The sequence below is a fragment of the Micropterus salmoides genome, unplaced genomic scaffold (genome assembly GCF_014851395.1).
Source record: "Micropterus salmoides isolate LMB-PRFRI ecotype aquatic unplaced genomic scaffold, ASM1485139v1 Ms_hic_scaffold_22, whole genome shotgun sequence".
NCBI lineage: Eukaryota > Metazoa > Chordata > Actinopteri > Centrarchiformes > Centrarchidae > Micropterus > Micropterus salmoides.
The window spans coordinates 9729813-9750271 of NW_024041373.1; the positions used below are offsets into that span (position 1 = coordinate 9729813).

Here is a 20459-nt window from a genome sequence, read left to right on the forward strand (position 1 = left end):
ACACAATGTTGAATGTGTATTTCATATTCATGGCTTCATCTTTCCTTCTCATAAGGCTAGTGTGAACTTTTACTAAATGTCAATTTTGCTTTTGTTCAAACACAGCCAGGCAAATATATCGGGACGCAGGCCAAAATAATATGTTTATTTGATAAGCATGATATTGAGTTTCCAGTGGCTTCAGCTGTATTTGTGAACACAAATGGGGAACTGTAATTTTGATGTTATGCTTTGTTGTGCAATGTTTATTGAATGAAATGCTGAGATGGGGCCTGGGCATGTAGTAATATGTGAATTTCATTTAAAAAACTGCTTTATAGAAAGTGTCTCATCTGAATACATCATAAATGTATGGGGCATAATAATACACGAATAGCTGAATAAATTAGTGGTGAAATTTTGATAATATTGAAAAAGGCATTTCTTTCTCTGAACCTCAATTTGAAAGAGTCACAGCTGTCATAGTTTTCAGGAAATAGGCTGTGATTGTGGGATTTAATTTTATAGTTTCAGTGGATTGTAGTTGTGGCTGTTGTTATACCTATGGGGGGGGAGCAAAGCAAGTGGAAGATGTGAGCATTTTGATTGGAGAGTTAGTGGTGGACAAATTAAAAGCTGCTCTAGTAATATACTGTAGTCTGGCCCTAATGATGCTATGCTTGTTGTGGTTAATAAAACTATACCACCGCGCTCACTAGTAGATTTGTTAACAGTCTACCAAAGTATCCAATTAAAATGCAACCAAAAGCATCATGTGATGTGGAAATGGTTCCCAGCATTCATTCATTGAATGTTGTCAAAACCATGGGAGAAGGAACTCATTCTGTTACAGAGCTTTACATTTCCTCATAACTATTTCTGCTGCCTGTATGCATACTAGTCCTACTAGTAGTGCTGACATGAACATGCCTGATGATTTGTGGTTATGTAATGAACTGTTTGTGTCTGAGGAAGACAATCGGCTCCTGATTGCCATGACTACAAATGCATTTCTAATCAGTTTTTCGTTAATGTGCGCGGTTCGTGCAAGTGGATCAGATATATATATAAAATGAATTGTGATGGTTCACTCCTTAGCTACGTGAAGCAGTTGTGTTTAATACTTTTTTACCAGCAATGCATTGCTAGACTTTTTTTGTTGCCCTTGGCAATCCTTATATTTGAGCCCTGCGAGTGTCTAATAAAGCTTAATATGTGAAAATTACTTCTTGTTGCCAGCAGTTATTTTCTCAGGCTGGATAGCAGTAGCCTCTTATTAGATGATTGTTATGCTTATACTTGCTTATTTTCATAACTGCTGACTGGAGTGATGTTTTCACATTGACTTTTCTGGTTTAGTATTGTAGACTTTGTTGTTTTCATGGTGTTCATCCGGCTGTATTAATGCTTGAGGAGTGCTCACTTGTTTTACTGCTCTGTATAGCAGGAGCATCTGCTCAATGCTTTAACGGTGAATCGCTCTGTAACTGGGACAACTTTTCATTATGTTTGTTTAGCATTTAGCATTTCGTGTCACTTTGGCTTATGGTCGACAGCCTTTCTTCATCAACTGCACCCACGGCTTTAACACTGTTCATCCTCAAAGTGGAGTAATGTGTTGGATAATTGTTTAAATTCTTCATTATTATCTGATTGTTTAGTAATAAACTTAAATCTGCTAACATCCTGTAAATGCCTTTGCTTATAGTCCTTGTTCAAGCTAAAGCATTATGTATTATGTACTACCTAGATTACACTTTGTAACCTAGACTAGATTTAACGTCATTAAACATTTTACCATTTCATATTCATGGTCTCATACTGTCCATGCCATCCATCCAGTCCATCAATTCATTAATAACATAACATCGTCTATATGCATGTAACTACCGGTATGTGCTAAGACAGTGGTACTTCTAAAGAATCCCCAGAACTTTACCTTACACTAAAACAACCAAAACACTTGCCTATAACGTAGGGTTGAACAATTAATCCAAATATTATCGACACTGCAAAAACCAAATTGTAGGAGCTACACTTTTCTGATAAAGTTAAAATGTAATTTGATTCCACTGTCCTGCGATGGACTGACGACCTGTCCAGTGTGTACCCCGCCTTTCACCCGATGTCAGCTGGGATTGGCTCCAGCCCCCCATGACCCTGTATGCAGGATAAGCGGTTGACAATGGATGGATGGATGGATGATTCCACTATTCTACTATTATCGTGACTCCCCATATGACAATGGTACAGTCAGTAGACAATGGACAAACTTCTAAGCTGAATTCTTATTTGAGGTACACCATTGTTGCCTTGGGTCCCCCGTTTTTGTTTTCTTTAGTTTTTTCCCCGGTTGGAAGTCGTTTTTATTTGTATTGAAAAAAAAAAAAAATATAAGTCACAAAAAGATAAAGTTAAAATGTGTCGCAACATACCATTATGAATGAAGCATTGTGGTGCTAGAGAAGCCCTGGTCTACAAATCATGTTCTTCTGATGTAAGGGAACATGCCTGTTTGGTAGTCACTTCTGACAAACTGTGCCCCACTCTCGCTTAAACACCAGTCATGTTCTGAAATCTACAGCATAACCAAGTGTTTCTCAATGGGGGCGGCACCGCTGCCCAGGGGGCGTTCAGAAGATGAAGGGGGTGCTGGAAGCAATATTTTGGAAAAGGAGGCGTTTGTTGAGGCGAGTTTACACAAAATATTCACAGCAATAAGAGTTTAAACTTTCAACTACTTGGGGGAAAAACTGTGGTGTGCAACATTAAAACCTGCCAATTTAGTCCAGTGCGACTTGCGAGACGGTGTGTATCGTAACTCTTCATCTCTTCAATGTTTCTGTCAGCTCCTTGTGGCGCAGCTCCGTGCTGCCTTCATGGACATGGGAAGTCAGAGGATGATCTGTAAACTGTACTATGTAAACTATGGAAAATGGACGCCCTGTTTCTTGTTTCTTGTTTTACCGTGGTAAAGCTTTAATTTATCTAAAAAATACACCATGAATGCCTTGTTATCGCAGTGGTTACACATTTATAAGAGGGATATTCCGCTGTCGGACTTCCCCTGAAAGCAACTTCGTCCAGCGCCCAGCACCTGATGCGACACCAGCGAGTGCCGTAAAGTGGACCCAACTTCAACCCTGTGAGTTTATTCCTAAGCAGTAATGTGACTTGTAGAGTTTTAATAGTCTATAAAAATGTAACCTCAAAAACTGAGGCGAAGCCTTGCTCTGTTTGGGACTGTCAGCTGCACTTTATCATAGCTGCTTAAGTTGTGTGAATTTGTGGTGAGGTTTCTGTCTGATCACAGGTGTTGTCGGTTAGTTTCATTTGGTAAAAAGGTGCCACAATCACATTTAAAGAGGTTATTTCCCCAAACAAAAGAGACAGAAGACGAAGGAAGACTAAATCATGTATGTTGACTCAGCAGGGATGATATTAAATAAGTTGATCTACAGGAGAAACATTTTAAAATCAAATAAGAATGCCCGAGAGCCTCACTGCATTCATTATATTCTATTATATTTATATTTTTTTAATTGTCACCTGCCACCTGAATTTTGTGTTTCCTTTAATATAAATAAAAACATCTCCACCAGATTGGTGCAGAAATTTTCACCAGAATGCAGGAAATTAAGTCTTTAATGCTCAAAATCTTCTCCCCAGACCACTTCCAAGAAAACAGTCTCTGGGTTCACACACATTTTCTGGGAGGACAGTTAATTTTAGATTAAATATAATTGCTATTTACATACCTTTCTTCTTTCCTGGGAAAGTACTAAATCTGTAGTTTGCCATTCAATTATGTGCTTTTTTTGTGTTTTTTAAAATAATAATAGTAACAACAAACAATAATAATAATAATAATAATCAACAATATTTAGGGCAAATGGCCAACATCTTTTTTTGATGGGAGGGGCGGTGAGGGACCTGGATAATGGATAGGGGGGTGCTGGCCCAAAAAGGGTTGAGAACCACTGGTGTAACCCAATGTATTTTTCTGTCATTCATTACTAAAATTCCTTCTAAAACAGCAAGTTATTGGCAAAATTAACCATGTATATTATATTGTACTCTGCATGGAATAATGGAATTAAACATTTTCTTTGTTTTGACATCGGTATCATATATCAGCCATCGGCCGCCCTGCTCTCCAAATATGGGCATCAGCCATTGAAAACCCCATATTGGTCGACCACAAATTTAAACCAGTATGAATATTACTTGTTTAAAAGAGGCATCTAGGCCAACCTCAGGCACACAGAGAGAGAGAGAGAGAGAGAGAAAGAAAGCCCTATATCAGTAGCGGTAGCCTACCTTAGAAAGGATGAATGCCAAAGGTTACTGTAGTTATTTCAACTTGGATTCATTATTTTGATCTAACAATGTGTAGCATGTCCATATAGACATTTATTTGTATGTGCGATCTAAGCAGCTTAGATCTTGTTCAAGTGGGCGACCCAGCTGGCTTTAAGAGGTTTTATACATCCAAAGAACTTTGATTAAAAACCAGACCTGGCATCTAATTACATTAATTTATTAGAACGTGTAGCTACACACAACGTGTAAAAGGGGACAGGTGTCTAATTGGGACCATAGTTAAAGCGCCGCTCCATCTATTTTACACATGAAGTTTAGTTTCCTCATCATGAGGCTTATTACTCTGCCTATAAAAAATGTTGCATGATGTCTTCTGTGGCTCTGGAGTAAAACTAACCCAGATGATGTCACCGGTGGTTACCTCAGTTTGGGCTTCATATTTAGGCTTTTTGACATAAAGATTGCATTGCAAACTGGTGGTGTGGGGTTTGTAAGAAGTGGGCATTTAGGAGGAGGCCAGGAGGTTTCATTAAATATGCTTTATGGGACATGAAGCCTCTGCTGCTTCAATTATGACCATTGGGTTTTAAGTTGCGAGTCCCCCAGCTTTATGGATGTGCAATGCTAAAGTGCTGGATTACTCCTTTAACTGTAAATGGCAGTCCAGAGTTGTTCCATTGTGGCAAAACCCGAACTGTTCAGACAGTTTTTGATCGAAGCTGTCTGTAGGATAATTGCAGTGCTGTGGGAGTGAAATGTGTTGAGTTGTTATTCCTGCATTTAGACGAGTTAACAGCATGTGGTGCTGTAGTAATATGGTACATAGTAGAGCATTTGCGAAGAGACCCTCAGCAGGTCAGGTGCAGGAGGCTGCTGTTAGTTGAATGTGTGCCTGCCTGGGAACCAAGGACTTGGTTGGAATAAATGTTGCTCAGGTGAGTAAAGTAGAGCTGCAACAATTAACTGATAAGTTGTCAACTATTAAATTATTCGCTTTTTTGATAATCTATTTGATAATCGGTTTGAGTAATTTTTAAAGGGAGGGGGAATTTTTTTTTTCTGATTCCAGCTTCTTAAATGTAAATATTTTCTGATTTCTTTACTCCTGTTTGACAGTAAACTGGATATCTTTGGGTTGTAGCCAATACAATATATTTGATGGTGTCATCTTGGATTTTTTGATAACAGCTAATTGATTAATTGACAATGAAAATAGTAAGTAGTTACAGCCCTAGAGTAAACTATATAGTCTGATCTATGAGTTTGTAAGCATGATCATTTAAGATTTGCCTGATTAATGCAATTGTCTGTGTTTTGTGGGTGTTGGATAACATCACACATTCTTTAAGTGGGCATATTATGCTCATTTTCAGGTTCATAATTTTATTTAGGGGTTGTATCAGAACAGGTTTATATAGTTTCTTTTTTATTTATTTATTTATTTTTAAAATACGTATTTTTTGTCATACTGCACATTGCTGCAGCTCCTCTTTTCACCCTGTGTGTTGAATGCTCCATTTTAGCTATGAAGTGATGCATCTCACTTCTACAAGATCTTTGTTGGGAGTTGCACATGCGCAGTACCTAGTTAAGGACTTCTATCCAATCAGAAGCACAGTAAGGCGGGTCCTGAAAAGCTGGTAAACACAGCTTCAGTTCAGCTGTACAAGTTCCCTATACCAGCTTAGCAATATAGACTGGAGCAAGAGTTTCAGAGTGGTGTTATTAATCTGTAACAGATGTATCTTCCATCCGTAAAGTTTTAACTGAGCTCTGTCTCTGCATCACAGTAACAACTATATGACCTTTGACTGCCTGGAGGGTAGCTAGTGTTTCAAAGGGAGAGGAGAGGCAGCAGGCAGACGTCTTGTCACTGTGTGCTACAGCTCAGAGTGTTTTTCTCCGGTGTTTTTGAGGGTGTATCTGACTGGACGCCAGGCAAGCATTATGATGCATGTTTTCTTGTGATATCACAAGAAAGCGGAAGAAAAGGCAGTTCAGAGCAGCATTTTCTGTGGGAAATGGAAACTCCCTTTGAGGTGGCTTTTTCACTTTGCAAACCTATTACATGCACAAAAAAGATACAAACTCAATAAAGGAGAGGGAAAAAGCCAAAAATCATAATGTGACCTCTTTAACAATAGTTGTCCATACTTTCGAGTCCATGTGTTTGTGGTTAAGAAATAGGTTTCTTCAACAGTATAATTATCAGTGATTTATTGGAACTTGTCTAAAACTGTTATAATTTTTCTAAATTAAAATAATCTGTTTAAAGTCGTGTCCTTGGTTTGAATTGCTAGTGATACCGCAGGAGTGGATTTGCTGGACTGCTCTAAATTGTGGAGAATAAGTGTATACACAAAAGGTATTAAGGTTGTTCTGTGTTTCTAGTTTAAAGCTGCCATGGCATTGCTAAGGCAACTCCTGCTGAAGCACCAGTCACTGGAATTGTGGTGACTCTGGTCTGGACAAAGAGGTGATTCACAGCAGGATTATTGTACGAGTGAGCTTGGCTGGGAGGGAGCTTAATTCTTTCCTGCGTGCCTCTTGTATGTTCCTTTGTTTGGCCTACAAGCCTATTCATTATAGCACAATATAATGGGTCAAAAACTATTGTTTATAATATTTCAGTAATGCTGCTTAGCGCCTGAATGGTATGCTTATACAGACATCAATACACTGTAATTCTCAGAATGAAAATAACTGTTACACTGAAATCTAGTACACTTGATTTGATTTATGCATTTAAATGTTACGTCATCCTGTTTCCACCACCAGATGAGGCACAGCAGCTGAATATGAACCAGTTTATGTTCCTAACATCATGTTGTGTAACTTGAAACATACCAAAATACAATAGTGACCTATCCATCCTAACAATAACGTGGGTCATTTTAGCTTTAAGAGGCACACAATCTGGATTAAATCCTAGGCAGTTGGACCTGTAGTGACCTAATTTTAATCTTACAAATTAAGAATGCAAGAGTGAAGTGAACCATTGGTGTGAAAATAAGACACAAACTCAACCTTTGATCTAAAGTGGACATTATTCTTTACAATTTCTTAATTGTAAACAAACAATTATTTGTTAATTGGTGGATGAGTGATGATGGGAAATGGGCAGAAAAACGTAACACTTTGTTTTGGCATTTTTAATGTTTTCCTTAAAAAAAAAAGAGAAGATGAGTTTCAGAGATTGTTTACTGTAACCAGTTAGCTAATAATATTGGTGACATAAATTAAAATCACTTTACATACAGAACAGGTTTACCTTATGATAGTATGTATTATTTTAATGAAATACAGGCAAATATACTTTATGTTGACTTTTAGTTGATGTTTTACCATTTACAATATGTGCTTCCATTGGTGCTGCCACTGACAGCTGCCTCTTCATAAAGTCGGGGTAAATGGATTTGCCCCGAGTTTTTGTAATAATTTGAGTGGAGTAGTTGACATCACCATGACGTAATGAACAAAGATTACTACCGTAATCCCCAATCACGAGAGGTCCTTGAGCGTACAGTCAAATATCAGGCTGAATGGTCCTGTAGTATGTGAGTTGAGTTGCGGACAGATATGCACACACATGACCAAACGCATGATTCCCTCCAGGCTTACACTGTGCAGAGATAATGAATGTGATGTAGATAATCTGGGAATAATCATCTGAGCAATCATAGGCTATAAATAGTCTATGATAGTGGACAAAATGGGGCTAGAATATTAGGCTCCTCCACTAACCCATCTCCAAACACGAGGCTCATCATGACAACTAGGTTACTATTAGCTGATCCGACAAATTCGTAGGTAAAGGTTCAGCAGAGGTGAACTGTGACTTGTGAATCTGGCACATATTCTTAAATGTGACTGTCACATGATTGGCTTTAATGGTAGTGAATGAGAGGCAGGAAGAATATGGAATAATGCATCAGCAATGTGTCTGCATGCTTCCACGGGACAGCAGCTGATCAGGGATTCATTGAGCCCCTCCCTGATGACTGATATAAAGTGAGTCCATGCACCATAGTGAATTATAATCCACAGTTTACATGCATCACCCACAACTGTGCAATCAGGTTTTTTTTTGTCTTTAGCTTTTACCTTTTGATAGCTGCCAGGAAGTGTTGTTTTTTTTTTACTGAGTTGTAGAATGAAAATGCTACAGTCACTCAGGCTGTCCAAGAAATGCACTATAAGCAGCGTCTTATTTTCAACTGGCGCTCTGTGGAGCTGGCTGTTCAATTTTTCATGACCTGAGAGTCTTTATTGAGCAGAAACCGATCTCATTCTGCTGTTGCCAGTGTCACTCTAGTATATTTTGTTTTGGTAAAGCTGGAATGATTTCAAAGCTCTGACTTAATGTCGCACCATTGCCTGTTGTGCTCCCTGACTAGAAAGGCTTTAATACTGAGTAGGCTTTGGATCACTTGTAATCAGTGAGGTGCTAGTACTCTGTTTAAATTGTCTGTATGCTTCAACAGAAGTAGTCTGCTTTATAGCCATCAACACTGGTACACCATCACCTCTAGAATTAGTTTTGGATGATTTCTTTGTGGAGGAAAAAAAATCTGAATAAATTGAAGTTGTTATCTAATATCTATCTGTGCATGTCTGACTCATAAGTAGATCATCCTTATAAATACTACCTGTATGTGCCTACCTGTATATTTTTTTGTCTCCTCTCAGATGTGATGTATTTAAGCAAAGTCCGTTTCTTGTTTTGTTTCTATCCATGCCAGCCACATGTGTGTTCTGTCACCTCATGCCAACTCACATTTGTATGTGTTTAATCAAGCTCTTGTGCCTGGAGAGTATTTTCCACATCAGTGGCACTAGGTGAATAGCCAGAGAGCTGGTCCAGATTGTACCACCGCTATTACCATTACGTTGGGTTTTGCATGCAGAAGCTGAAGTAGTGCTTGAGGCTCATGATAAATACTGCTCTGCTCTTTTTATGACAGTCTCAGGGCGAAAGCTGCGCTTGTGAGGTGCGCTGCATTTTAGCTCTCTTTAAGTTGGTGAGACGATGTTACACCTCCCGAAGGCGCAGGGAATTTGCTTCTCTGAGTTTAGTCACCTGATTGGTTGATCTTCTGAAAACATTCAGTCATTCAGCACTGGCAGGAGCAATGGAAATAAAAACAAGGAGCCTGTGTTTTTCTTCAGACAGCTGTAGGCAAAATGGCAATCTAATCCAATGAATGCAGGGAGGTAGGACTTTATCATTGGAAACAACAGTGTGTCCTCTATTTGTGTTGACACGTGAGCATGACAAGTGTAAACCCTGGCCTCACTAGAGTGGGATCGCCCCTGCCGTGTTAAGTTGGGGAGGTTTGGCAGCCATAGCTGTCGAGATAACCCAAGCTGCCCTCTCTGACTCAGTAGTATGACTCTTCCTCCCTAAAAACAAGAAGAAAGGAAGAGGCTTAGAGCTGGGGAAATTAAAGGAGACGAGTGTTAGTATGACAGAGGAGCTTGAACAGTGGTATACGCAGTAGCAGCTCAGCTTTGTGTTGCAGCCATGACTGACAAGAGAACTGGTTAGCCAGTGGAAGTGGCTTCTGTGTCATGTAAACCTGGTGCTGGCAAGGGCAGCTGGTGCTGAGGCCAGGCTGCACTAAAGACTAATGAGGTGTTTATCTGAGAGGTGGGGAGGCTGAAGTGCACTGGACTCTGCCCCTGAAACCCATCTGTCAGAATCTCAGACACACTGGAGAAGAGGCAACTTGTCCCAGCTTGGCTGTGACAGGCTCGTCGTGGCCTGCTTCACACAGAAGATGCAATTTGTCCATCTGTTAACAAACATGTTTCTGTCCTTTTTTCTACTTGCAGCCAGTTTGAGCTTTTTTTTCGAAGGATGATAAATGTTTCATTTATTATAATTTTTCTTTGCAGTGATGTATTATAAATATAAAAGTCTCAATTATTTTTAACCGCTGTGCACAGAGAGAACCACATCAGCCAGACTTCAGCCTCACTGTACAGGATTAATAAAAACTGTGTGAAACACTACTTTTAAGTGAACAGAGCAACCTAACAATTATTTTTCACAAAGCTGAACTGAATTGTTACAAATCATTTTTATTTTTAGTATAGAGTACTGCATCTACTTCTGCCTTTGATAGGGCGTTCTATTTGCATGACAGCCAAATTGAAGTTGCTCTGCATGATAACTTGGCTGAGAGTTAATGTAAGATCTGTCTGATTAATAGAAAGGAAGTATTTGCTATCCAGATATTCTTCACCTCTGTTAATGTCTCATTAATAAAATTATGTTTGGGGTTTTGTGGTTTGAGTGTGTGGCCCGACATTGCTACATGTTTTGGTTGTCTGTCAGATAAGATAATGTAGCCTCAGGTGGCAAATAAAGTAATCACGGATTTAAAACCCTTATGTTTATTTGGATTAATCATATTGGTGCTTCACCTGTTGCTCCACTTTATCACGAAAGGTAACATTTTGCTCATGTGTGTGCGATTCATTTCACCTAGTGTTAGCAGCAGTTCGGTGATGACAGATTAAGAATGTCCTGGTCATGTTCATGTTACCCAGATATGGATCAGAATCATTTAATATTGAATATCTGATCCTGATTGAATATTTATATTATACAGCTACTGCTGATAAAGACCTACATAAATAAATCCAATACCGTTAATGTCCTTATTGTTACACTATGTATCAAATAACATCAAGACTAAAGTCAATTGTCATGTTTAATCTTTATAAATAATAAAGTAAAGTAATCAGAACAAGGACACAATGTGTCACAGATGCGAAGTGACAAACATTCTTGCTGAAAATGGAATGACAACCCCTCCTTCTGCGCACATATGCACTCTTAACTGTGAGTAATAAATGATATTGTTATGATGGGTATCATTAGGATTTTATTGAGACTACTACTCCTATCGCTGCTCTTATCGGTTCTTTTTCATTACTAAATAATTGCTTTTAAAAAAATATATTATTTTAAAAAAAGAATAAAGTCATAACAGGATTAGAAATTAATATTTTAAATATTACTAAAAATTGTTTCTAGAGCAGCAACAGTAAAGTTTACAACAGCAAAGTCACTAAATAAACTCAACAATATCTCACTGGAAATTGAAAATAAATAGTGGGCACATAAAAATACTGAGGATGTTTAAAAAGGATGAAGACAGACAGACATCTGTCAGTATCAGTCCTTCCTTCCTTCTTCGTCCTCCGCCTCCCCTCTGCTGCTGTGAGTCACTGCCTGCAGGTACCGCTGGCATAGAGAGAGGAGCGGCTGGTTTGTAAACAGCCAGCAAGTTTACAAGAATTTGACAAATTTTAACTTACGTGGCAAGGGTTAGCTTTTGTTTGAGAGTTTTGGTCAAAATTAGCTGAGCTAGCACGCTGTGCTTATGTAGAACATGGAGGATGAGAGTCTGCATACAGAGCAGATTAAAATATCGTTTTTTACAAGTTTATGCTTGTTAAACAGGTGTATTGATAAAGTATTGGCTTTTTACTCGCAAATGTTCTATTGCACTTACAGTAACAAGCGTAGTTGAGTAGTTTCCAGCTGTTCTGTCGGCTGACTTGTGTGTGTGTGTGTGTGTGTGTGAGCCTTTTACTTGCCCCGGGCTTTTTTGCAGCTGGTGTACCCAGAGCCCAGTGGGGCTCAAAGGATCTGACCTGTATCAGGATTTATAAAGTTTATAAAACCAGTTACACAAGGCCTCGATAGGAGCAGATCAGTTTGATCCGCAAATAAATGTTAATCTGTAAACAGTTAAAACTTGTCAAAGGTCTCAAATGAACAGATGTGAACTTTCACCATTTCAGTTCTAAATGCTGTTCAGTCATGGCACAAGTATGTGCCACTGAGGCCTAGAGCAGCTGGTTTCAGTGATTAGTTCCTACACCGCCGGCGTAGTTTTTAGTTGAAACAGCAACCTGTGAACTCTTTGCCCTCCTCGTGGGAACAACAAACAGTTGTTATGAACTTTGTTTGGTTTGTAAATCTTAAAGTGTAGTTATAAAACTAAAATGAAAGACAAAAAAATGGTTGATATATCTCATTGAGTCTTACAAGTAACCAACATGTAGTGTGAAATGTAATATGCATAACTTGTTTGGGGAAATGCGATATGAACAGAGCCATCTTTCGGTAGTGATTTTTGTTAGCTAACTTGATGGGAAATTGTTCTTTCATTCATTTTCACACACTTCATTCAGTCACTCTGTCATGTTTCTTGTTCAGTTCACTGCTAAAATTGTGAAACTGCTACATTTGTACTTTTGCACAGAAGGAGCTGATGTTTTCCTCAGGAAATGACATGTTGCAATTGGTCGTGATGGTTCCTGGCAGTAGCAAGTGTAGCCCACTTCGGATCTTAATCTAGGAAGATGCCTAAATATGCCTCTGCTGGGTTAGGCCTTTTCTCAAGCCTTGGTGAAACTCTCTTAGTAAATTCATCTCTACACTACATGAACTGCAAACATTGCCTGCCCTCATCCACACATAGAAAGCCTGTTTTCCCTGTGTACTCTATCCTCTGTAAATCTGTTCTTAGGGGGTTGATAAACATCCAATTATAACACAAGATGGTGTTATGTGTTCCAGATAGCTTCTTCTTTATAGTCATCAAAGCAGGAGTGAAGTGGCCTTTTTGTTTGCTCCCTCAGAGGCTTGTTTTCCAATACGCAGAGCAGATGGTATCTGTTTTTCATGGGTGAAACACTGAGCCGGGTGGTTTTTGCGTAGCTGGCCTAAGTGAAGCTTGTATGCGTGTCCTCCTGCCTTAGCTGTGAGAATACACCTGTGTAAGTTGAGAGCTTTATATATATATAAAAATAAAAAAAACTTTTGAATTCACTGGTTTCTTGTTTTTTCTTTATTCCCTCAGACTCTGGAGGAGCCCCCCTACTTGACAGTAGGGACGGATGTGAGTGCCAAGTACCGAGGGGCTTTCTGTGAGGCCAAGATTAAGACTGCCAAGAGGCTAGTCAAGGCCAAGGTAAGTCACATTTCAAAGTGCTCATGATCCAAAATTTCTTCAAATGTATCGTCTGTTTTGTGTGTGAAGTGGAGTGCAGCAGGGCTACGGGCTCTTTGTGGGGTCTTTGTGTGAAGGGGCTACAATCGAGATCACACAGCTCAGCTTTAGTGTACATCTCAGCAGTTAGATTGGAGATGGCCACATTTAAAAGACGTTCCTTTAGAGACCGGGTTGTTGGGATGCTTACAGGGTAATCCTATTTGATTGATTCTCAGGAAGTGTATTTAAATTCTTTTCTTGTCTGATGTTGCCAAAAATCCTGCTGTGTTGCTCACATGCTCTACCATCTGGTTTAGGTTGCTAGTACTGCTCAGACAGTTGAAATGCTGATCAGGGTCCCAGATGCAGGGCCTGGCTTAGCCCACCAGGTACCCGTCACGTCCTCGGGCGTCCCTCTCCTCCACAGCTTCCACATTTGTGCGCGGCTACTATTTCCCCATTGGTATTATGCCTTGCTGATGAAGGCATTGCATGATGCACATAATACAGTATCTCATTTCCCAGTGGGGCTGGAGCATCTGGATAATACAATAGAGACAGATCGCTTGTCTCTCGTTCTGCTAGAGTGTGTGGGAGGAACAAAGATTGGATGCTGGCTTTTTCACTGTGTCAATGCACTGTAGTTCCCCCAGTAGAGACAAAAGAGCAGCGATGTTCTGCCATTCTAGCACACCAGCTGAAATCCTCAAATGACGTGCCTTTTTGTCTCATGGACAGGCACAAACAATGTGACAAATTAGATTGTGTGCTATTCTTAGTTTAAATATTGTGGGGTAAAACTAAGCTAATAGGACAGTCTAGAGCTGATAAAATAATTTGCATACTAATTGGTGTAAGTGTGGGGTTTGTTTTTGGGTGGCTGCAATGTGAATATGAGCTCTGTTACACAAACGTTGAAACATGGCAATTATTCAGTAGTTGTTGTGAGTCTGAATATTCCACTGTAATGAATTCCTCTTCAGCTCTTTGGTTCATTAATCTCTTTCTGCTTGTTTAACAAAGTCGATGGTTGCAGCATATGGCGCTGGTGTCTTGTGAGTGATCTTTAAAACCCAGTGAAAGATCTGTGTGACATTTTTATTCATGATGATGATCGGTACTAGAAGACCTTCAAAAAGTCAATTAGCACCATGTCAGTATCACTCACTGTGACATGTACAGCACACATGTGATTAGTCAGGACTAACCCTATGGCACAGTAACAAGCACTGTGTCAGAAAATGAGCGCTGTGTTACAGAGTCAACGTGTTCATAGTACATCTTCTTCTAGTTCCTCTGATAGATTTCACAGCAGAATGCAAATAAAAGACTCTCCCAAAGGTTCAGTGTGTAATATACATAACTATGTTTTCAGTGGTGTATAAAGACCTTAAATAATAAACCATTATGTTTTTATTACCTTAGAATGAGCCATGTCTATCTAAATACACGGCGGGTCCCTGTACATGGACGTCGCCATGTTGCACCGCCATGTTTCCACAGTAGCCCAAATATATAACGGTGAGACCCAGCCTTTGGCTCCCAAATTTCTTCAGCACTGAGCTGGAAAACAAGAAGAATGATGTCTTCCAGCAAGCCGGCCAGAACGGGGCGAATCGCCGCGGCGTCTGCCACACGGGCTACATCGTGCTGGGTGATCTCCGTCCCCGCTGCCAGGCATGCCTCGGACCGGAGCACGCCAGCCGAGCGCTCACTCTTGGTTTGCACTGCCTGTTCTGCGCCTTTCTGCCCCCCCAAAGAATGGCCGCGTCGGGCGGATAGCTTGCCGTTCAGAAGGAGGGGGTGTGGCGGTCCACCCGCTCTCTGGACGAGGCCCTCGATCTGCTGTTGACGGAAGAGCGGGAGTTGGATGGCTCCGCTCTGCCCATTCACGGCTCTCCTCGCGGCTCCTCGCTTCCCCCGTTCCGACCTCCGATGACGCCGCCCTCGACGCTACTAGGTTGCTGTGACAAGGCAAGCTAACAGGGAGCTAACGGATAGCTAACGTGATGCTCACATGCGGTCTGTCTGGATCAGCCGACCAGGGAGACCCCCTGTGCCCACGTTGCTCCACATTAGCTGCGGCTAATGACATCTAGCAACCGGTTTCATTGCTGCTGGCCGACCCTCGTCGGTCAGAGCGGACCACTGGTAAGCTATGGGTCGAAAAAGAGCTGTGTGAAATCTTTTTGCTCCTTTTGTGGAAGTTGTTGAACAAATGCTGTCTGTGCCTGTCTCAGTCGAACCAGCCACACCAAGCACACATTTCCCACACTGTGTGAGCCAGCTGCCGTTAGCCTTGTGGCTAATCTGCAGCTTGAAGCTCAAAGCAACAAGAAGTACACACTGTTCACGATAAGAGGTCCCTTCACACACCCCTCCCCACAGAAACTGTATGAGCCCATGACAGCAGACATTCGCTTCGTGTGAACAGTACATATACACACCCGGTACAGATATTTTTCTGACGAAGAAATGGTTCACAGAAGCCAGGCTGTGTCAAATGAGCGGTCATTACGACTGCAAACGGCGGTCCCCAAAGGGCCCCCCACCCAGTTTCCCGACTTACGCATTGGTCCGCCCTCGGCCTCCCATGCCTTGCCATCAGTGCTCGCGTGAACGCCGACACCAATGCCGCGGTCGGCGGGTGACTGGGTGGCTCATTATGGCTCTGGGCAGGTGAGTTGTGCTTGGTGGTGCCGTATGGGCCAGTGAGGTGTTGACTCATCCTGCTTCGCCTCTAACCCAATAGCGATAGCCTTAGAGGGCGAAGCCTATACGAAATAGAACGGGTGTTACATACTGTAACCTGGATTCCCCCCTCTTAAATCTTTATCACAAAAACAGGAATAAAATGTACATGGAACATAAAGAAGTATACAGAACAGTGTACAAATATATAAGAAGACACAAATAATAAAAACTTTGCCTGGGGTAGTCTATATTATGTAAAGATATATTACAGACAGGTTATTACATACAGTATGTAGCCTCAATGCTGATTTCTTTAAAGTAAATGTGGGGAATTTTGCCCTTATGTTGCATTATACGGTGTAGGACAAAGAACTAATTAGAGGCAACATTAATGCAAACAAGGTCAATGGAAATGGAGGAGAACAGATGTAGATTTACAAGACACAAATGTCAAAGGTACATATGTTGGAGTAAAATATACACTTACTCTTGAGTTGTATTATGGAATTCTATTAACGACCCCGCACATTGATCAACGTCGCTATAAATGTGCCAATGTCCCCTGGCCAAATATTACATTATCATCTAAACGACAACATTATATTGTTAAGAGGTGGTATTATTCTCATTTTCAGGTTCAAAATCCTATTTAGGTGGCTTCCTTTTAGCAATGGAGTGATACATCTTGTCTCTAAATGATCTTTGTTGGGAGTTGCACATGTGCAGTTCCTAGTGAAGGACTACTAGCTAATCAGAAGCAGAGAAAGGCGGGTCAGCGAGAAGCCCATAAACAGCTTTGATTCAGTTGTAGGCTATGTGTTGCCGACCAGCTTGGCAACATGGACTGGAGCAAGAGTTTCAGAGTGGTGAGATATTAATCTGTAACAAAAGTATTTTTCATCCATAAAGTTTTAACTGAGCTCTGTCTCTTCATCACAGTAACAACTTTATGTCCATTGACTGCCTGGAGAGTAGCTAGTGTTTGGAAGGGAGAGGACGTGTGTGCTGCAGCTCAGTGTTTTTCCACCAGTGTTTTTGAGGGCGTGTCGGACTAGCTGCTTGGCGAGCGTTATATGATGCACGTTAAGCTTTCATCCCTCTGACGTCACAGGGATGAAAGGGAAGCGGTTGGACTATAAACGAGGTGTTTTCAGGCAGTTCAGAGCACAGTTTTCTGTGGGAGATGGGAACTCCCTTTGGGCTGGACTTTGGGCTTTTTCACTTTGCAAACCTGTAACATGCACAAAAAAGATATAACTCAATAAAGGAGAAGTAAAAAGCATAATACCACCTCTTTAAAATAACAATAAGGTAGACAACCTGTAAAATCAGGAAAGCAGAAGGCTTTGATAATGTGAAGAGACAGGAGCAGAAAGGAGAGATGGATGATGAACAGAAACATCCTGTAGCTAACTAACATTTTCAGGCTTATTGGAAGAAATAATCTTTTAATATAATGGGCTTTTCTGGACTGAGTCTCTATTTTAATAGAATTATAGTTTTATATCTTCCTCTAAGTGGTTGTAGAGTTTGTGTTACAGACCTCAGTTGAACCGTGCAGGAACCAAGCTCACAGTTAGGAGGTTGTCAGGATGGTCGGGTGTTATTGACGCTCTCTAGCTGAGGCTTTGGACAGTGAGAGCCACCCTCCTCCCTCTGTTTGAGCACCTGTGAAGAGAGAGGGATTCCTTTATTCCACCAGGCAGGAATGTTATTATCTCCATAGCTGATGAAATGCTGCCTCGGGAAGATTTTGATTCCTTTCCTCTTCTGTCTTCTTTTACGACCTGACAATATTGCATTATGCTTTTGTTTCGTTCATTGTCTTAATCCTGCCTTCACAGCGAGACTTTGATTGCCTGATTTGTTTCTGCTGTTATATTTGAAATTGACTAGAGACAGCATTGTCTGAATTCGTTACCTTGTTTTCTGAGACTGTGCTTAACATATTGTTCTGCCCTTGTATGCTGTTTGATTCTAAACTATTACAGTCAATAAAACAGGAGCCTGTTTTCCATTATAATTTTACAATTTTTTTAGCACATGTTCTCAAAGAAGACTTTGATTTCCCTCAGGAAACAGAGAAGAAAGCACATGAGCATTTTGATATGTAAACAAGGGAGGGGCATTTGTAATACTAAACTGGCTGCTTAGACACCTTTCACATGTGCTCCTTGGAAAATGTGTGTGTGTGTGTGTGTGTGTGTGTGTGTGTGTGTGCCTGCCTGCCTGCCTGCCTGACTTGTGGCCTTTTCTGTCACTCAGTGTTGCCAGGTCACCATGCCCATGTAAGATTACCACAGTGTGATCAGATTATTATCTACTGTGGCTCACTTAGGAGAGGCTGCAAATGCAGAGGGGGTGGGGGTGGGGGTGGGTGGATGGTTCAGTTAGTGTAGCCCTTACATTCACAGAACAGAAATCCATCACAGTTGGCGCCAACAGATGCGATGCAGTTGCCAGTTCGGGGTCAGTCGCTCAGCGAAAGCAGAAATGAGCCATAGTATTAAATAGTCACACACAGGGGTGTTGCTAGTCATAAAGGTCTACTGGGGCACAGGCCCCCACATCCCTCATGTAAATTTTTGATTTATTTTTGATTGAAGTGTATGAAATGTGTTAGTATGTGCCTTCCCAGCTTCCCTTGCTTAGCCCATTAATTAATATTGGTCAAGTTAGAAAGGGATTTGACTGAGCGTAAGCACACATACCTATTTTATCTATGCTATGTTACTTGTGACCCATGTAAACAATTTGCCACTACTACCTTTAAAACAGTCTGTCTCTGTTATAAGCCTGAATGGCAACCTCTTCTAGAAAAATCCTCATAAAGTCTGATAAGTCTGTTAAGACTGGTGCTGGCTGTACATCTCTGGCTGTACATCTCTGGCTGTGGTCGTGCTGGCTGAGGCTACCTGTATTTCACCTGGGTCTGTGTGACCTGCTAAAGATGTCTGGAGTGGGTCTGTGCTGGTACTGGATTTGGATCAACTGTGCTCATACTGGCTTATGATCCAGCATCTACTTTACTGACAAATTTAAGCATAGCCCCTTTAAATGATAGATATCAATACTTGCTAGATATTAATGTTATCAGCTGCATCAGGCCCCTACAAACTGGCTCCCCAGCTGGGCGATATGGTCAAAAATGTTATCATGATAAAAAATTTCATATCATTCGATATCAATAATTATCAAATCATGATTTCTATTGAGTTTAACGGCTGATTTTTGCTCCTTAGTGAAAGCTGAAGAAACCAGATAGTTAATTGTGGTTTAAACTATTTTATGGTCAGAACATGTTAAATCTTTTTTCAGTCCCTTTTTCCTCAACAAAATAAATAGAAAAAGAAAGTGCTAATTCGTTCATGATTCAAAGGAACATTTGTTATATTGTTAGTGACGAAAATTATACTGTGATAATTATTTTTAGGCTATTTTATTGTCCAGCCCTAATTTATACTATGACTTGACTGAATAAGTGATGTTTATTATTTACTGAGAGAGGTGCATCCATATTGTCCCGTCTGCCCCACTAATCAACATTTTAATAGTCAATGTGAATCCACTGCTTTCCACCTTGCAATTGTCCAGAGTTGTAACTAAACCTTCACTGAGAGACAGATAATCACTGTCTTATTTTAAAATGATGTGGGCCTATGAGGAGTGCCATCACATCTGTATGCTGTCTGGTCCCACTAATGTTGCTGCTGGAATGCAATAAAGTCCGGCTGCAGACTGTAGCACCGTTCAGCTGGATGCGCAAGTTTCATTTCATGCACGCACGTATGAGCGCATGTTCACGTGCAACGTAGTTATCATTTCCATGCTGCAGTTTATAAACATTGTTGCCCGTCTGCATTCATCAAAGGTAATAAATAAAGTTGTATTTTACTCTAATATTGTTCAGTCTGGCAAGCAACCAAGAGAAAAAGGGACCAAGTATCTATGCTCACACACATAGTAGGTTGTTTGCCTATTGACACAAGGAAGTCTTTACTAGGATGTTCTCTCAAACCAAACCTGCCTCTCCGCCAAGCATGGAGTACATTATTATCAGTCTAACGCAGTTATACAGTCCAGCGGCGTTGGTAGGGACATGCGCCTCTGTGAAATGGAAGATTGATGTGCCACAGTCAGGCCTTTGGGGAATTGTTTGTTTATCCCCATAACTGATTCTCCTCCCTGCCCCCCTTCCCCAGGTGACCTTTAAACCAGATCTGTCGACGGCTGAGGTTCATGATGAAAACATCAAAGGGCCTCTAAAGGTAAGGCAGGAAAGACGGGGGAGACTGATGATGTCCCACAGTCAGCCGGAACATTGTAATAACACCAAAATTATCTTTAATTAACACTGAATCACTTTTTTTGGCTTAGACTTTAAGACCATAGTGAAAGTAAAAAAAGCAAAAGAAAGAATTGGTCAATGAAGTATTTGCTTTGTAATCA

At 40.7% G+C, this 20459-nt stretch overlaps 1 protein-coding gene across 6 annotated transcripts in view; it reads left to right on the forward strand.

The window, feature by feature from the left end:
• arid4b (AT-rich interaction domain 4B) overlaps nucleotides 1-20459 on the forward strand; it is a 48021-nt gene that overhangs the window by 2603 nt on the left and 24959 nt on the right. For all 6 annotated transcript variants that reach the window (XM_038737258.1, XM_038737262.1, XM_038737263.1 and 3 more), the window contains exons 3-4: nucleotides 13185-13295; nucleotides 20213-20278. In XM_038737258.1, coding sequence (XP_038593186.1) covers nucleotides 13185-13295; nucleotides 20213-20278 — 177 coding nt within the window. The remainder of the gene's footprint in view (nucleotides 1-13184; nucleotides 13296-20212; nucleotides 20279-20459) is intronic.